The sequence below is a fragment of the Peromyscus maniculatus genome, chromosome 3, assembly GCF_049852395.1.
Source record: "Peromyscus maniculatus bairdii isolate BWxNUB_F1_BW_parent chromosome 3, HU_Pman_BW_mat_3.1, whole genome shotgun sequence".
Lineage (NCBI taxonomy): Eukaryota > Metazoa > Chordata > Mammalia > Rodentia > Cricetidae > Peromyscus > Peromyscus maniculatus.
Genome location: NC_134854.1, coordinates 69767876 through 69787742, shown reverse-complemented (window position 1 = coordinate 69787742; position 19867 = coordinate 69767876). Strand labels below are relative to the sequence as shown.

Sequence of the window (19867 nt, the reverse complement as noted above, 5' to 3'; positions counted from 1 at the left end):
CCTGTGATATCAGTCGACTCCAATGTGTAGTCCTGAGATGAGCACTCTGAAGCCATCTAGGTATCCAAACCACATCTGCAGATGACTCACTGTCACAGCTTTTCTGAGACCTACCTAACAGTAAGAGGGAGAACTCTTACCCACACATGCTGGTTACAGCTAGGAGTCAGGATCCTGAACTAAGTAACAGGTTGGGGCTCAAGACTCAACCTTGATTCATAGCCTTTCTTTCCTGTTTCCCTCTGCCCAGCCAGGCTATGTTGTTGTTACCCTCAGATTCAGGCCCCATTGCCATCACTCCAGCCCAAGATCCCAGAAGAACACAGCAACAATGCTATTTGTTACCTTTAATCCTGGGGTGCTTCACCTGGTATACACCATCTACCGAGCCTTAGTCTAGAAAGCATGCACACATATTCAGAGCAGAAAAGTAATACAGGTCCCCAAAACATCATAGTACTGCCATTAACCCAAACCTTTTCTCCCTTTCTTACCCCTTAGAATTATTAATTAAAAAAATAATTACTAATCGAGTTCTGCTGTATGACCCTTGCTCACATCCTGACCCACACAAGTCAGGTACAATATTGCACCTAGCATACAGACAATCCAAGGAAAGAAGCCACTACTCCTTAATAGGATGAAAAAACTCAGGGTTAGAGTTCTACTATAGATGAATGGCAGCTCAGAACAAGACCCACACTTGAAATTCTTCCCACTGATCTCAGCTCAATGCTTAAGCCACAGAAGACAGTTCTGAGTTCTGACTCATCATGTCATTCCTGCAGTGACTCCTACCACTGCAGGGGTATAAAGGTTAGCAAATTACTAGTTCCTGCAACCAAATTCAGAATTCTTTTACAACTGTGCTGTCATGGAACTTTCGGTGCTAAAGTGCTTCTACCACTGGAAAGAAAGACTAATCTAATCCGTTCAAACTGCTGTTTTGCTTTTCTTTATATCCCTTTAAAAATCCAAGATAAGAGATTATCATCCTCTCATAATTCCTATACAGATTGTATTTTCACTTTTTTTGCATCTCTTGTTAATTACATGACATTATCTATATTAATCCTATTCAGAAAGAACTGATAACTTCAGTTACAAAAAGAATAGATGGAAACTTTGCATAAATTGCTTAGCAAAAACTTAATCGTATAAAGGCAAGAATAAAAAGGCTTCAACCGCTATTATGCCACTTATCAGCTTCTCTAAAAGGGTCAGTTGGTATGTTTTAATAAGACTAATTAAATACTTTAACAATGTCATTGAAATTTCATGAATCTTTCAACAAATTACAACCTTCCAGTGTAACATGTTTTCATTTATTAATCTCACTTAAAATGCAAAGAACTGTATAAGAAACCAATTGACACTTAAGAACACCTCTCAGTTAATTCTGATTAAATAGGTTAAAAGCAAAGAATAAAGACCACCAGTGACCTCTGACATAATTAAAATTACAGCCTTCTATCACAATGTGTTAATCCTCTTATCTGAGCATTCTCCATAGCTTTTTTTTTTTTTTCTTTAAGGTTGTGCCTTGTCTAAATATATTGATTTTCCTAGAAGGTATTTTTATATTTATAGATTCAAGTTGACTATTCCAAAGAAGGAAGTATTGGTTTTATATTCAGGAACACTGAGTGAATTTATACAAGGCACTTTTGGTTCAAGTAACGAGAACAGTGACTGTAAGCTAAAAAACTGTCTGAAATACCACCTTTGGGGTTGGGGGGGGGGAGACAATCCTGCATTCTGCAGTGCACTGAATGAAGCAGCGCACTACTCCTGCACCCACGCCCACCACAGCCACGCCCACCAACAGGCCCTCTAGCAAATCCTCTATGAGCACACCAAGGACAACACAGTCTGCAGACAATCTTGTAGAACTGGTTTAGCTCCTTGGATTTCAGGCTCTCTTTCTCAAAAGCAGAGTTTATTACAATGCATAGTGAGAGCTGGCGTGACAGCTGAGGGGGTGCAGGCATTTTTGCTGCCACGCCCAATGACCTGAGTTTGAGCCCCTGGACCCACAGGGTAGAAAGACAGAACTGAGTCTCACAAATTGTCCCCTGACCTCCATACATGTGCATGTATACACATACAAGAACACACACGCACCATAATTAAATGAATACAAGTAATAATAATTTTAAAAGTGCATGTGGATATTTAAGGACAAGTACAGGATAAAAACGAAAAGATGGGTTGCCAGACATGAACTACCCTTGGTTTAAATGCTACATCTGCACAGTTTTGTAAGTTTTGTAAGCTTAAACATTAATTCTTCCAAGACTCAGCTTCCCAGTTTGTAAAATAGACAAAATAGTAACACCTCTGCTTCCTAAGGTTGCTGGACATAAGCTATGAGAAAAATCTAACATGCAGTAATCCATCAGTAATGTAAAACTTTTTTTCTTTAACATTACTGTAAAACTTTTTTCAAGAAAAAAGAAGCAATTAAAAAGCAAAGTCATAGCCAAGTGGCAGTATCACATACCTTTAATCCCAGCACTTGGGAGACAGAGGCAAACAGATCTCTGAATTCGAGGCCAGCCTGGTCTACAGAGTGAGGACAGTCTGTAGTGAGGATACTCTGTTCCAGGGCAGCCAGGCTAACAAAGAAACCCTGTCTCAAAAAACAACAACAACAAAAAACAAACAACAATGACAAACCCCAAGGCCACGTTCAAGTTATATGAAGGAAAAACAAATAGCCTGTAAATTCCCACCTGTGAACACATTTTCCACATGACCCCCTGATAACCTAAAGATGAGCACAAGCATCCAGCAATACTGTAGTGAATAAAAAAACTGCAGTACTGGAACACCACATAGTAACAAGCAAGGACAAGTTACTAGAGATTCAACAACACCAGAGAAGCTCAAGTGCCTTATACCTCAAACAGACATTAAGGGCTGGCAGGGACGGACAACACAGACCCTGTGTGATGGCAGGCACTGTCCTTTACTATCACCATGATGAAGAGCTCACAGACCATTATAACAAAAATACTATTTTAACGGGGGGGGGGGGGGGCACAGACAACAGTCTAACCATTGGGAAGAAATGCATTTCAATGTGTCCAGGATGTCTTTCAAAGTTTATCTTTAAGATGTATCTAGGATTGGCAGGATGGCTCAAGGGGGAAAGTTCCACCTCCAGAACCCATATAAGAGGAAATCATCTACTTTTCTTCTGACCTCTACACACGTTGTGGCACTTGTGCCCCACCCCTCACACTGATAATTTCTTTAAAAAAAAAAAATGTATCGAAACTGATTTATGAGGTTCTTAAAAACTCCTGGGAAAATAAATGGGGAGAAGGGTCACTTGGAAAGTGCCTGCTAAGCAAGGATGAGGACGGACCAGAGCTTGATCTTGGGAGATGGGTCGGTTGGAAAGTGCCTGCTAAGCAAGGATGAGGACCAGAGTTTGATCTTGGGCACCCAGGTAAAAAACCAGGTATGGCAGCACATGTGTAATCCTAGTCCTGGGGAAGTGAATATAGGAATAGATCCAATGGCTCACTTGACAACCATCCTAGCGTGAAAAACCACAAACCCCAGGTCCTAGTGATTAATCCTACAAAATAAATAAAGTGATCCTGAGGAATAATTGCTAATAACCTAGGTATGTGTGCATATATGCTCTCTCTCAAAAACCTAATAAAAGAAAATAACTGGTGTGTTGTATTCTCTGTAGAGCACACCACAATCAAATAAAACAAAACAAAACATGCAGATTTTTGTAGTGTAGAGAATAATTCCATGGTTTTAACTTTATCACTGTCCAACATGGGTGGCTGCATGAATAAACTGCAACACTGGTGGCTGCATTACTATACTGTAGATGGGAAAACTGTACCCATGAGTTAGGTCTAGGGACAGGAGAGCAGCTCCCTGTGTAAAGGCTCTTGCTGCCAAGCCTGAATACCTGACAATCCACATGGTAGGAGAGAACCAACTCTCAAAAGCTGTCCTCTGAACTCCGTAAGAATGCCAAAGTACGCATAAATGTACACACAGAAGCACGAGCACACATACATGCATATATACATACACACATACATACATACATACATACACACACACCCCAATGTAAAAAAGATACAAATCTATGTACATGGCACTGCACATCTCAGGATGATATGTTGTTGCCAATTTAATGCTTTTACCCAAAAAGCAAACAAACAGCTTATTTTATAATGTAGTTTTTACAGAATAGTGCAATGATTCTGAATACTGCACAAAAAAATCAATATAAAACAATTTCAATGGCTATTTCCTGGACTTCGGGTTATTAGTGTGGCCTTTAACCCAGTCCCACCTCCAGTCCTGTGCATAAGGCATGCTGACATAGCAGAGTCAAGTTAATGGGTTACTGAATCTGATAAACCACCTCTTCCTTTAATGGCTGTTTCCACTGTGTTTAGCTGTTCCTGTTACTGCTGCAGATGGGCATTCATTGATATGATTAAATTTGATGGTATGATAATGTATGGTAATCATGATTAATCAGAAACCCAGAAGCAAGTAGAGGATGCTGGGTATTATGTCACCTGCATTTTAAACTGCATTCTCTGCTTGCAAGCCTGACAATATCTGACAGCTGTAAGGATCTCCTACCATATTCTCCTGCTACTACTCAAAGATCTGATAAGAGGAAATGTCCATCATCCCTTCCCAATCTTAAGTGGTAATAATTATAAGGCATTGCAGCCATGTTGTAAAAACTGTAAGCACTCAAAAGCAAGGCTTTCCTTCCTGAAGAGCAGAGTCTTGATTCTCATCAGTGAGGCTATAATCAAAAAAGAAATGGGATTTGCTGCAGCAGTCCCTCAGACATGATTTGCATGAAATAGCACTCAGGACCCAGCCAGCAAGCCCCAATCATCAGCACCTGATACCACAAACCACAGCATGCCCAGAGCCCTGCTGCACATCATCAGGCTCATTCACCAGGTCAAGCCAAACAATACAGCCACTGCTAAAGACTAATTCCAACTTAAAAGTACACACATTTTCATCTTTAATTTAAACAAAGAACAAGAAATCATTCCATACCAGTATAGAGAAAAGAAAGTAGACACAAAGTCTCACCCCTAACCAAGAAGCTATTTGCAATTGATACCTGCTGGGAAAGGGAAAAATCAATTTTCTCCAATGAAGTGTAACTGGGTATATCAACAACATTCCAGGTCAGGCCTCATGCCCAGGAAGACTCTATGGGTTTGTGTGTGTGTGTGTGGGGGGGGGGGGGGGGGGGGGCTGGCTGTGCTTTTTCTTGGGGGGTGGGTGTTTTACTGGGTTTTTGGTTTTGTCTTACTGGGTTTTTATTTGGCATCTAGTTTTATTGGTGTGTGTGGTGGGGGGGGGGGGGGTCCTGAGAGAGAGAACATGAAGTTGGGTGGGTAGAGAAGTGGGGAGGATCTAGGGGAAGGGAAAGACTATCTAAATATATTGTATGCAAAAAAAATTAAAGAAAAACATTTCCACAGTCTACCCATATGCTGTTGGTCATCAAAAACATCATCAGCCTAATACAACGGTGTGAAATCAAAAGACTGAAACAGCTTTATTATCCTATGTCAGAAGCTTTAAATCAGTGGTTCTCAACCTTCCTAATGCTGTGACCCTTTAATATAGGTTCTCATGATGTGGTGACCCCCTAACCATAAAATTATCTTGTTGCTACTTCATAACTGTAGTTTTGTTACTGTTATGAATCACAATGTAAATATCTGTGCTTTCTGATGGTCTTAGGCGACCCCTGTGAAAGGCTCATTTGACACCCCCCAGGGCTTGTGAGCCACAGGTTGAGAATAACTACTTTAAATTGAAATTTTATATATAAAACATCAATGGAACTGAAATGGAAACTATCTTGACAAAACTTCAAAGTAAGTTTATTGCAACAACTGACATTTTAGCACTGCTATGAGTAAGCAATGTCTTTTCTTGAACAAACAACTAAAAAATATACTTGAAGAAGGAGACTCACAACCAGCCATGGAAATGGCACACAAAGTAGAGACTGTCTCTGTGCAATGAAACCAAAAAGATTTTCAACATGAAAACAGGAACACTTAAGTTGAAAGAAGAACTCAAACAGAAACAGACAAGACCCATCTATAAGGTAACTAGCTCTTCCTCTCATAAAAACAAGACATAAATGTGCTGTGAACTGGCATTGGCAAGCTCTGGCCCACACAGTAAGCAGTGAGTGCAGTGTTGGTTACTAATAGGCAAGGGGCCAGAAGGGAGACCCTGTAACACCGACCTTGGATGTTGCTTGTTTTTCTATTAGCTCCTGTGGGCATCTATTACTTAAATAGCAGGTGTACTTTCCATTCAGAAGACTAATAGCTACTCAAGGTAAAGGGGAAACATAGTCATTCTCTGATCAGTACCAACTGAGATATAATTTATATTTGCAAGAAATTCGTAAGTCTGGTCTGAAAATATAAAAGAGCTATTTCATTAAATTAAAGAAGGAAATCCAGTGCATAGACTTAATTTTTAGCCTGAATCTTAAATCACAAAGTACTAAGGAATGCTGCACATGGGTGGAAAGGGTTAGAAACCACATCTATGTGAGATGACTAACATGACACAAAGACCATGACCCAGGTGCCTCTACAGCAGTTTCTTTAAAAAACAGAGTACTTAACAGAGGTCCTTCTTAGAGCATTTTCTCAACTTGATATTTAAGTCTTTGTTCTGAAAGGTGATATTCAATCATCTAATAGTCACTGTCAGTTTTACACCAACAGTCTACAATACATTAAGAGTCAATATCTAAAATAATCCTAAGTCATCACATGGCAAACTGTTTCCTGTTAAGGTGACTAGCAGTCTCTGTATTAATGTAATGGAGATGAGGCTGGGAGGACTCTGGGCTTAAGTCCCAGCACCACTCAAAACACAACAAAAACTTTATCACACCAACAAATCTAGAGGAAACTGTTACTAAAAGAATTTTTCACAAACTAGTGTTGTTTTTAACCAAAAGCTCAATCATTCGATTTTACCAATAAGGACTGGAGCCAGATGCTGTGGGGTGAAAGTCTGCTAGCTTAGAGAGGAAGAGAAAGCACCCAGCTGATTTTCCTCCTCTGCCCTTGTCCGAGAAGCCTCTCTTCTACCATCTCAAACAAATCTCCTCAAACCCAATGTTCCCCCCTTCTACTTCCTGTGTGTTTCTCTATCTGTCCTCCTTTCCATGTTTTTTTCTTAATAATAATTTTATGTTCACTTCCTGTCAACTGGTTGCTTGCCCTGCCTCTTGACCTATGGTTGACTTTATTTAATCCCTTTAAAAATATTCAAGCAGAACACTCTTGGATTAAAAGTGTGTGTTCGAGCTGAGCCTCACAACTAGAAACAGGTTTTTCCAGTAAATAACGAAATCTAGGGGTTCACAGTGTAATCAAATCTCCTCAACATACTTTCAGATTCAAATCTAATTTTATGCATCAAAGAAATACAATGAATCCACTACACCTAGAAAATCTGAAGTTGGGTTTCTTAACTAAATACTTCATTTCTGTGTATAGTCTTTGTGTGCATGTGTGCGTGACTTGATACTAAAGATGGAAGTCAGAACTTTGAACATGCTTGTCAAGCATTCTACCACTAAACTAATTATTTCTGAAGTTTTCATAAAATAGCCAATAAAATGGACTTTCAAGTTACCTCTGGTTGGGACGAGAAAACCTGCTCAGGCTGAGTGGGCAAATGCACCATGGCCCTTTACAGACCTGGAGCTAGGGCCATCCTTAGCCATGTCTGCCCCATCTGCTTCCCAGTCAGGGAAGCAAATCGGAATCCTCTGATACAAGTTCAATGTATCCTTGAAGTTTACAAAGCAAGAAATATAAAAATTTAAACCTTCTTTCTTCTCTACACTACTTACTTTCACAAGTACCAGTAAACTCTCAACTCAAATATTGTGCAACAGCTTCCTCAAGTTGAAACATTCCATCCTGTAGGAAGCTCAAGCCAAAGGTAAACAACTCAAACTAGCTTCAGGAAGTCCCTGAAACTGACCAGATTCAGTAGGCCCCTCCCTGCCAGAGTAAACAATAAACACTGAGAGTCCTCCTCACAAGGAGCTCAGCTGCAAGAAAGACTCAGAAGAGAAAAGCTTCAAAGATGACTCTGGACCAGACCAGCTACCTGGAAGAAGCATATAGCAGCAGAGCTGCCTAAAAGAGGTTTAGACTAACTGAGGCACCTGGAAAAGGCACTCTTCAATCTGTTGAGCTGCCTGCAGGCTGTGCAGTGAGCTCCAGGTTCCCAGATTTTTGTGATCTGACACCCATGATGAGGTAGGCTTTGGTCATGCAGCTTTGAGTCATTTCTGCTCCTGTAAGTAACCCCAATAAATTCATTGGTTCACCAAAGCTGGACTTTATAGTGGTATCTGTACCTTCGTCTGTTGTGGTGAATAGATGGATATACTGCATCTCCCCAGGAAACATTTTGTCACACAACTTCTACTAACAGGAGAACCTGCTGTGCACTGTGTGTGCAGCACTGCCCAGACTAGTATCTGTTTCGGTGAAAACCCAACCAGCGTCCATATATACCCCAAAAGTTGAGATGCTGGGGAGCTGGGGGGGGGGGGGGCGGGGGGGCGTGGCTGGTGGTTCCATGTTCCAGTCTCATTCCTCCCATTTCAGACCCTGCCCCCCCGAAAGCCCACCAAGCAGTGGCCCCTCCCCTCTGAAAGCCCACCCAAGTGTCAGCCCCTCCTTGGGGCTGCTCAAGACCACACCTACTGGCTACTTAAGACCTGGCCACTATAACTGCTGTGCACTCTCCCCTGCCTTCCTAAGAGCCATCTGGGAGATGCTTTGCTCTGCTCAGATTAAACCTGGATTTATTAATTTGCCTTGACTGGCTTATTACATTGGCAGTGGAGGATACCCAATAACTAGAAGTCCAAAATTTGTCAATATCTATGCTCAGGGCAATGAGAATGCATATTTAAAGGAGCTCCACAAGATGAACAAAACAAACTTCACTTTGCTCAATTTCCAATTCTATTTAAACTGGTACAAAGACTTTCAGATTCAAATCTAATTTTATGCACCAAAGAAATACAATGAATCCACTACACCTAGAAAATCTGAAGTTGGGTTTCTTAACTAAATACTTCATTTCTGTGTATAGTCTTCGTGTGCATGTGTGCGTGACTTGATGCTAAAGATGGAAGTCAGAACTTTGAACATGCTTGTCAAGCATTCTACCACTAAACTATTATCTCCAGACCCAACTCCTCCCTTTTTCTGAGGCAAGGTCTTGCTATCCAGCCCAGGCTGGCATCTACCTCAGGATCCTCTTGCCTCAGCCTCCCAAGTGCTAGGATTACAGGTATATGCCACTGTGTAGGGATTATGGGTCAATTTATAAAGCAAAAGTCTGTGTAATAAATAACTGTCTCTCAACTGTTGCGAAGGGCTGGGATAAGGTCTGTAGTGCATATGACCAGCAGAGATAAATTTTGGTCAAAGGCTTAATTAGACCACAATATTGTTTTTGCTGCTTTTATCATTTGACTCAGGTATTAAGTAAAGATCCAACTTGGGCATCATTTAATTCTGCTTGGTCCGTGTAGTAGTTGTGAACTGCCATAAAACAGATCCTTGTTAAACATTTATAATATCAAGTTTATATTCATGGCAGCCATGCTTAAAATAGTAGTAGAAAAAAAGGCCTTTTGTAGTTGTTGTTTTAAAGTCCCAGCTTAAATAAATGTCAAAAGACAGTCTTGAGTTTATCTCCCAAACATACTCTGAAGGATTAAAAAAAAAAAAAAATGCACACCCAATATCTCTACTGTACTTAAAAAAACAAGCCCCACATTGATTTCTCTGAAAGACTATGGGAGTAGATGAAGCCCTGCATATTTTCAGTGAGCTCACCATGACTTAGGTTTTTTTTAATCTAGAAGCTAGGACATGTCACATAAAGCAACATTATTAGACAGTGGCCAACAAAGACCTGCAGGGTTTGTTCAGTTATACACACAGCCAACATCTAGCCCAACTACTTCCCAGCACAGGCTGCCACCTATAAACAGAACACAGCTTTGTGCCCTGAAAGAGCTTCTCCAATGGAAGGTTCAGGAATATTAATGCCATCTTCAGAGTAGTCTTTAGACCTTAAGGAATAAATTTGGGGTGGTGGTGGTGGAGAGATGGCTCAGGGACTGTTTTTCCAGAGGACCTGGATTCAATTACCAGCACATGGCAGCTCACAACTGTCTTTAACTCCAGGATCCAACACCCTCACACAGACATACACACAGGCAAATTGCCCATAAAAAATATAAATAAATAAATTTAAAAAGAGTGAATGGCTAACACTATTTAATTAACTAATTAATTAATTAAGGGGCCAGGGAGAAGGTTCAGAGGATGTGATGGTTTATATGAGAATTGACCCCATAGGCTCATATATTTGAATGCTTAGTCACCAGTGAGTGGAACTGTATGAAAAGGATTAGGAGGTGTAGCCTTGGTGGAAGCATGTCTTTTGGGTGGGCTTTGAGGTTTCAGAAGCCTACCCTAGGCCAGGCCAAGTGTCTGTGTGTGTGTGTGTCTGTCTGTCTGTCTGTCTGTCTCTCTCTCTCTCTCTCTCTCTCTCTCTCTCTCTGTCTCTCTCTCTCTCTCTCTCTCATCAGGATGTAAAGCTCTCAGCTACAGCTCCAGTGCCATACCTGTATGTTTCCCATCATGATGACCAGGGACTTATCCTCTAAAACTGTGATCAAGCCCCAAATTATGTTTTCTTTTGTAAGAGTTTCCTTGGTCATGGTGTCTCTTCACAGCAGTAGAACAGTAACTAAGGTAGAGAATGAAGACGCTGGCCTTACCAAGCCTTGCAACCTGAGTTCCATTCCTGGAACCCACATGGTAGGAGAGAACCAATTTTTCTTCAAGTTGTCCTCTGATCTTCCAGGTGCTAAGCTTTCATTTCCTCTAGTAATAATATCCTTAAAACATCATTAGGTTTTTTTTTTCCTTCTAACATCAGATAAATTTGAGGGCCGGAGGGCCAAACCAGGGCCATAACAGGCTCCCCTGGCAGCCCTGACATGAACCAGGCCTTAGCTTCGGTTCAATAGAACCGGCTGGAACTGAGCAAGCAATTCTCAGGAAAACCACAACTTAGGGGCAACCAATCAGCAGGTGCCCTGCCCCAGCCTCTTGTTGGCTCAGCAGACACCCCAAAGCCCCTTTTCCTGGCTCAGCAGATGCCCCCAGACTTCTGCTAGCTAAAGATAGCTTTCCCTACCCTCTCCTCAACAAGCCCCTAGACACTAGACCACCACCACCACCAATGGGCCCCTAACCACTACAGCCTCCCACCAATCAGCTCCCAGACTAATCTTTCATCCACCAATCGGCACCAGATTAATCCCTCCTCCCTGGAATTCCCTTACTTCTGCTTAAAAGGAGATTTTTGACCCCCCCCCCTCCCTTTAGGGTTACTCAGGAATACTCGCAGCTCTTTAATAACCAAGCACTTCATTCTTATTGCCAGGAATTTGACATACAGACTCACAGATATTACATGCCTATAAGATGTGACCTCAACACAACCATGACAAAATCAGAATTCATATTCTTTAAGATGAAAGAAATTCTGCTGATGGTCTTGATTCAGCTATTTTATAGTTAAAATTATTTTTGCTCAACTATCCACTGACCTTAAGGTTTTAATAAACATTTTTTCACCACAAAGACTGCAGTCAACATTTACTAATACCCACTCTGTATCTGGTCAGGCAAGTGCAGTACCAATATCTCTCAGTCAACATGTGCTCCCTCCTGCCCAAAAGAAGAACAGCTGCTACTCACTGGGAATCTCTGGGGTCCCACAGCAGGCCTCGGCTGGCTCGGAACTGGCAGCAAGGGCACTGTAAGAAAACACCTTGCATTACAATCACTGGCATTAGACCGCCTGGGAGGAAGACAACACATGAGATCTCACACAAAGCATACAGTACATATACTGAGCACACAGCAACATTAAGTTTAGACTTTACCTATACACACTTAGTACTTTTAAGAATCTCATAAAAGGAGAGGGGAAGGTATTTTTGGCCTCAAAATAAAACTGTATAATATGAAGCTTAAGTTCTAACAGAGAATTATTATTTAGAATTAAAATATTTTTACAACAAAAGAAGGTAATTTTCATTCGAAATAAAAAGACCTAGTTTCAGTGGGATGTGACATGATAAGGTACACTTCTAGCCCCACCGTTCAGGAAGTCTGAAGAAGGAAGACTGTTGCAAGTTTGAAGCCAGTCTAGGCTACACAGTGAGCCTAAGACCAGTCTAGATTATATAGTTTGACCCTGCCAGTTACACACAAATTGAAATGTGAATCCTACAGAATCACAAGAGGGAGAAAAAGAAGCAGGAAGAGGAAGGGTGGAATGATGCTCATGTAGCCTTACAGAGAATGACAAGGAAGCAAACTACTGTGCTGACACTTGCAGATTGGTTTTGTTTTCAAAGAGGTCAAATTCTCACCAGTCTACTATATCAAGAAGTCCATTTGTTTTAAGAGGCTATCTCATGGTAGCAAAGAAGTGAGGGCTAAGCCCTTAGGGCTAAAGCACGCGCTGCCCCCTTTGAAATGTGCCACACATTACATATTGATCTCACTGACCTGGATTTGGAAAAACACACCACTGTTGTGTTGTGGGAGCTTGCAGTCAAACATGGTGCTAGATGCACCCAGGAAAACTCCCATATGGAGCACCTTAAATGTGATGCATTTGGAGAGGTCTTTAAAGATGTCCCAATGGTGAGCACTAATCCAACCTAACCAGCATCCTGGAGAAAAGGAGAAATGCAAACACGTGCTCACAGAGAGACCATGTGAGAACATGGGGAAGCCATCTGCAATCCAAGAAATGAGCCCAGGGGAATCAGCCTGCCCAAGCAGTGATTGTCACAGCGGCCTCAGCAAACTAATAATCAAAGTTTTAATACAGCACAACTTTTAGAGGACTCTGGGATATGAGAAATATAGACACAAAAAAATGCACCTGAAGAAACAATCCAATCACTTTAAAATAGTGACTCACTAAACTTTTATTTTCTATATGTTACAAAATGAATCCCATACATTAAACGGTATCATGGTTAGTATAATTAACATCACACTTTACAGGCTCAGTGTTAACTGATCGTGTGATCTCACTATTTGATCGAAAGCAAATGTAACTGAAACTTTCTCTCACAGAACGTCAAACTAGCAGAAGTCCAAGCCCCTCTGAGTCTATTCCAACATAAGACTCCCTGTAAGAAGACACAACAACCAGGCATCTAAAGGGAAAGAACAAGCTATATGGGGGGGGGGGGGGGGTATTCTCATCTCAGAAGATTATAATGAAGGTAAAGAATAGCACATTTAACAACAGATGGACAATATTTTTAAATCAAGTACCAAATATAAAACACCTAGCTCCTCTACCAAACCAACCATTTATAGGAACTAAACAATTCCAACACAGCCCATGATGAGAGCTGATTCTAATGAATGGGTTTGCTAACATGACCTCTGAGGAACTGGCAACATTGACAAAGTCTCGGCCCTCTTTCTTCAAGAAATAAATGATGTACAGAGCTCACAGTGGCAGAGCAGAGCATGGGAGCAGGTGTGTTCCAGCCCAATCCAAAGAGCAGTAGGATCAAGACCCAACCCCTTGAATGCATCACATGGAGAAGAAAACTTAAAACTTTGGATGTTCCCACCAGTCTAGTTAAACCTTGAACCTGAAAATTTGGTATTTACTATTTATGTAGACTCTTAGCATCCTGTATATCTATCTAAGAGAAGACATTTTCAATTTATTACAATTGTAAAGATGGACATCTGGAGAACAACTTAAGCTTCCATCAAACTCATTTAATTATATTACAATGGAGTAGACTTTCACCCTCAGAAAGAAAAGAGATTAATCTAAAAAAGACATGTAAGGGCTGGGGACTCTCAGTAGAAAAGCATTTACCTAGAACCTAGCTCTGAGTTCCAGCACCATGCAAACATATTCATACAATTACTCTTTAAATTGTTTACATGCTAATTATGAAAAGATTTTTCAGGGGGAATGTAGAGATAATTCAGTGGTTAAGAGTACATTCTGCTCTTACAGAGGACTCAAATTCACAGCCCCATGTTGAACAGCTCACAACCACCTATAATTCTGGCTCAAGGGATCAACACCTTTTGGCTTCCATGGGCACCTACATACACATGCACACACCCCTACACAGATACATATATAACTAAAAATAAATTTATCTAGGCATAGAGATAAATGCCTTTAATTCTAGCACCCATAAAGTAGAGGCAAGCAGATCTCTGTGAATCTGAGGCTAGCCTAGTCTACATAGTTAGTTCCAGGCCAATCAAGGCTACATACTGAGACTCTGCATGGATGGATGGATGGACGGATATAATATTTTTTATTGTTTGTCTTAAAACGGGGTATTACTATGTAGCTCTGGCTGTCCTAAAACTATACAGACCAGGCTGGCCCCAAACTCATCGAGATCTGCCTACCTCTACCTCCCAAGTGCTGGGATTAAAGGCATACACTTTAAAAAAGACTTTTAAGTGCACTTAGCTGTTAAGACTCAGAAGTGCTAGTTTAATCTGTACTTTGCATGTACAGACACTCAGCCTCTCTCAATAGGGCTTCAATTTAAGCTTATTTACAAAGTACTAAATGATCAAATACTGCAGGACCTCATATGTGCCCAGCAAGAATAAGGTTTTCTTCTCTCCAGCATCAGGTGCATGAAAGGCAGGGAGCAAATAGCAGCAAAGCTCCTGGATTCATGGTGATCTTAAAGAGCTTCAAATGGACTCAACATTTACTGAGTCGCTCAAGCTCCTGGATGCAGGATCTGCATTTAGTACTTTCCCAGTCTGATGACTTCTAGCAAGTGACACCATTTGGCCTAGAGAATATTAAAGGACCTCTTTACAGCTTTATTATTTTTCAATACTATCTTATTTCTGTTAGGCTGAAGAAAATTATGTATTTTACCAGCCGCCAGTTTGTCATTGAAATTTACAATGAAATACCTAATTAACTGTTGCTGGTATAGGACAACTATTGAGAAATTCAATTTAGGGAAACGGAGAAGACTACATTAGGGCTGGAGGGATGTCTCAGAGGTGAAAGTGTGGGAACTAGAGTTTAGACCCCTAGCACCTGCAGAATGTCACATGGGTATGAAAACGCAGCTGCAATGGCAACACTGGAAGGCAAAGATGGGGAATGCCCAGAATAAGCTAGCAACTGACCAGGTGTGGCAAGGGACCCTGCACTTTCTCTCTCAACTTGTAAATTTTCTCTACCTCCTGAGCTCACCATAAAGAATCACTAACTCTGTTCCTTTCTCAGGAGCCCCAAAGTTACAAGGATTCCTCCCATTCTTCCTGACAGGTAGGCTCCTTCCCAATCCTACTATTGTCCCAAACCCAGACCGAAACCTCAGGCCACCTAAAGCTCCTTCTCTACTTTGTAAAATCAGTTACCGAGAGTCATTGCCACCATCTTCATAACTCGCTGTCCCAATCCCATTGCCACTTCTGCAAGAAGGCACCTTCCTTTCCATGTAGCACTCAGCACTCCATCATCACTCTCCCTCCAGGACCAATTTCAATAATTATCTCCTCCTCTTGTGTTTTCTCTCCACAGGACTCATCAGTTTCAGGCCTGGCTTATCCACTACTCTGAACACAGCTGTCCATGCTACACCCAGAATAAGAAGCAAGCATAGGCAGTTACTCACAACATTGTGCTAACTCTCATCTCCAGTCATTTCTTCCAAATTTGGGTCTTATCCCTGTTCTGTTCCCAGAACATGGCTTCAAGACTTCTCACTTTCCCACATATTCTACCCCTAACTTGCTCACTAAGAAAACTTTGGCCATCACAAGAACTTATCCAAGATTCTGCTTCTTAACCCCATACATGCAGGGCCACCTTCTGCACTCACACTGCTGTCCCTGGCCCCATGCCTCTAAGTTCCCCATCCCTACCCCTGGCACACAGGGTTCTGCAGGATAAGGTTCCCTCTCACCTAGATCAATGGTGTTCCTCCCTGTGCAGCTAGCTCTTCCCTCTAAGTGTGGGATGTGCCTCTCCCTGCTTTAACCTTTCTCAAGCCTGCTTCCCCTTCCCCAACAACAACAACTTAACTTCAGAGAACTCTATGGAAAGAAAGCCTGTCTACACACATCAGGACCACCCCTTCTGAGCACAATTTAGTCAGGCTCCTTCCTACCACTTCCATTTCACAAGCCACTAACAGAACTGAGGTCTTCCCTCAGCCCACGGCAATCAACAACCTACCCAGCAGTGCTTCCTCAGCTCCCCAATCTGCCCCTAGCAGCTCTACCAAATTCTCTGGCTCCCATTCACAACTCCAGTACCCCAGGTCTTCTCTCTCTACCTATACCTCTGTTAATGCTCTAGACTTTCCTAATGCGATCTTATAACACAGCTCCTCATGCTGTGGTGACCCCCCAACCATAAAATTATTTTTGTTGCTACTTCCTAACTATAATTTTGCTACTGTTATGAATCTTAATGTAAATATCTGGTCTTAGGCAACCCCTGGGAAAGGGCTGTTTGCACCCTCAAAGGTGTCTGGACCCATAGGTTGAGAACCACTGTTCAAGACCCTCTATACACCAGCAATGCCCAACTTGAACCATTAGTCCAGATCATTTGAACTTGCTCAATTGCTCCAGACACCCAGCCTCTCTCCCCTATTCATCCAATCCACCTGCATCATCTCCAGCATCATGTCCCACAGCCTTCCCCCAGACACAGCAGCAAGATAATCCTTGACCATATTGGACCAAAGGTCCCGGTAGATCTTGACCATGAATTTTAAGTAATCATAAATAGGCTCACACACATCCTTAAATTAATCGAAATAGGGACTATCATAACCAACACACTTTTACATGTCTCTATCCATGCTTCAGGATTCAAAAACTTTCAGAAACACTTTCTGCATCTTGCAGATTATAGAAAAAAATTTCCCTGCAAAAAGTCATTGAGATGCTTCAACTCAGTTGGGGTGAAGTCAGGAGAACATGACAGAGGACTCAAAACTTCATAGGTTACTTTTTCAACTTTGGAACCACTGGTTATGCAGTATAAAATAAAATCATATGGTAAGAACTGGGCCTTTCCCACTGGAGATACACTGTAGGCACTGCGTTTTCAGTGTATCTCATCATTTGCTGGCACATGTATCAGGTGAAATGGTTTCACTGAGGCTCCAAAACTGTAATGGAGCAGATGGCCACAGACAGAGAGCAACAGTGATTATAACCTTTGCTGCCTTCCTGGTTCAGCCACTGAGCTGGTCTTCACGAGCTATCATTTCACCACATCATACTCTAATCAAGAAACAGTTTGTTGCTGGGCAGTGGTGGCACATGCCTTTAATCCCAGCACTCAGGAGGCAGAGGCGGACAGATCTCTGTACATTTGAGGCCAGCCTGGGTTACAAAGTGAGTTCCAGGAAAGGTGCAAAGCTACACAGAGAAACCTTCTTTTGAAAAACCAAAAAAGTTTGTTGTTGTTGAACAGAGTTGAGACAGTGATGCTCTTTTTGATTTTCAGTCAGCTCATGAGGCACCCACCTATCGAACCTTTTCACCTTTCCAACTGAGTCAAATGCTAATGACTGGTGAGCAGCCACATGAGCTCTAAGAGTCTGCACTTCAACAACTGCTCTGCCGTCACTGTAACTTCTGATGTCTGATGCCTTGCCCTTTCTTGATCACCACTATACTTTGTAGTCACTAGTGGCTTCTGAGCCAAATGTGTTGTTTACAATTGTCTCTACAGTGGCCTATTTTTAACTTGGGCAACAGTTTTTTTTGGTCTAAAATCATTTCCATAGTATAAGGATCAACTAAATAGTAAGAAGTCATTAGCAAAAAAAAAAAAAAAAAAAAAAGGTGCATTAAAACGATGAATAAACAGAAGCACACAAAAATGCATTCTACTATCAAATGGCCAGTTTCAGCTACGTGAGAACCACAATTCTTTTTTGCTCCATCTTAATATACTATAACCTAGGCACTCCTCCCAGTAAAAAACTAAGTCCTTACAATGGCCCAGACAAGCAGGATCCTACGTCACTTCCCCCCTTTTGTCACCTCACAAAGTGTTGGTCATCTCTTAATTATTTCCAACACAAGACTTGGGCTCACTATCAACAGCCCCCTAGCTGTATCTCTCTCCAAGACTTGTGACCATCTTCCCAGATGAGCCACTTCTTCTCTTTCTCAACAAACACCCTTAGAACTAACCTGCTCAGTGAGCCCCCAGACAGCAGTATTCATTCCCTTTGGGAGCTCTGCTCTACTCTTCATCTGGACCTAGCATGCCACACAAGCCCCATTTCCCAATCCTCTGTGCTAATGGACTGCCTCTGCCTATGAAGGAGCAAGAGCACAAACAGAACTCTTGTCTGTTCTGCTCTCCAAAAGAGCCAAGCTGCCTGAAGCAAGTGAAACAAACACAGGATGATCAAGTGTTTCAAAGCTGCTCAGAGCAGCTCCCGGCTCCAGGACCTCTTCTGCCATAGCAACACAGTTAACAAATGAAAGATAGGCTGATCCTTCCTTGCCAGGTAACATAAACTGAAGAGACATACACATAAGAATACTCATCACTTCCAACATTCTTGCCATGAGACATATAAAGTAAGCACTCAGACATTTTAACACCTCCAGTTGTGCCTCACACTGACAGTGACAAAATACTGTGTGACAATGGCACAGTACTTTGTGTTCAATCACGAAGAGAGAGATATTTTGAAGAAAGGAACTTATAAGCCAAGCTAAATTGTGTCTGTGAATCTTCACAGAACTGAAGGTGAATCTAGCTACTACTGTGGTAGCTTTGTGAATCTGCCACCAGAATCCTTAAACACATAGCAGGTAAGAACACGCACCTTGAACAGGGGTCACCACAGTCCCCTTGAAGTGTGGATTGATGTGGATGTTCTTAGGCTGCTGAGGAGTCACTGGGGGAGGAGTCAGCATCATCCTTGGAGTCTCAATCTGGGGGGGCATGTGCACTCCCTGAGGTGGGGAGGGGTGATGTGGATGCTGTAAGGGGAGTAGAGGCTGCAGCTGCTGCTGCTGGAAAAGACTTCTGATTGGCTGCTGCTGAGGTGGTGGCGGTGGTGGAGGAGGCTGCGGCTGTGGAGGAGGGATTAATCTTGGAGAGTGAGCCTGAAAATCACCAAAAGAGAAAAATTAACAAATCAACATTTAGAAGAAAATTTATGTTGATGTGCTACCAAGCTTATACCATTTAACTTATTAGATATAAGCTTATAGTCACAACTTGTACATAAATTTTGTACACAGGATAAATAAGCTGTACCACAGACTCACAAAATGGCACATAACCCACCCAGTCCATGGCAAGGAGAAAAAATGACAGCCCAAACCACAAAGCATGAATTCTGAAAAATGAACTTCAGCCCAAGAAACAAAACTGCCCATTAACAAGCAAAGCTACCCACAGCTTCTAAGCACAGCTAACCCTGCCTCTCTCTCCTCGAGGAGACAGGAGACAGGAGAAAACACTAGAAGCCTGCCATTAAGAAAGGGTCAGGGCTACAGAGAGCTGTTCTAAGAAGTTGCTTTGAGAAAGTGGTATCTGGGCCAAGCCTCCAATGCAGAAAAGGGATACATCACATAGAAAAGAAAAACAGACCATGAATGGAGAAAACCAGGAGAAAGGACTTCCTGTTTGGTCAAGAAGGAGGAGAGGTACAGAA

The 19867-nt window shown here is 41.9% G+C and overlaps 1 protein-coding gene across 6 annotated transcripts in view; it reads right to left on the bottom strand.

Moving 5' to 3' along the window:
- Positions 1-19867, bottom strand: part of Rbm33 (RNA binding motif protein 33) — a 110143-nt gene that overhangs the window by 43952 nt on the left and 46324 nt on the right. For all 6 annotated transcript variants that reach the window (XM_076566712.1, XM_076566713.1, XM_076566710.1 and 3 more), the window contains 2 exons: positions 19031-19313; positions 11877-11935 (listed from right to left, as the gene is read on the bottom strand). In XM_076566712.1, the coding sequence (XP_076422827.1) occupies positions 11877-11935; positions 19031-19313 (342 nt within the window). The remainder of the gene's footprint in view (positions 1-11876; positions 11936-19030; positions 19314-19867) is intronic.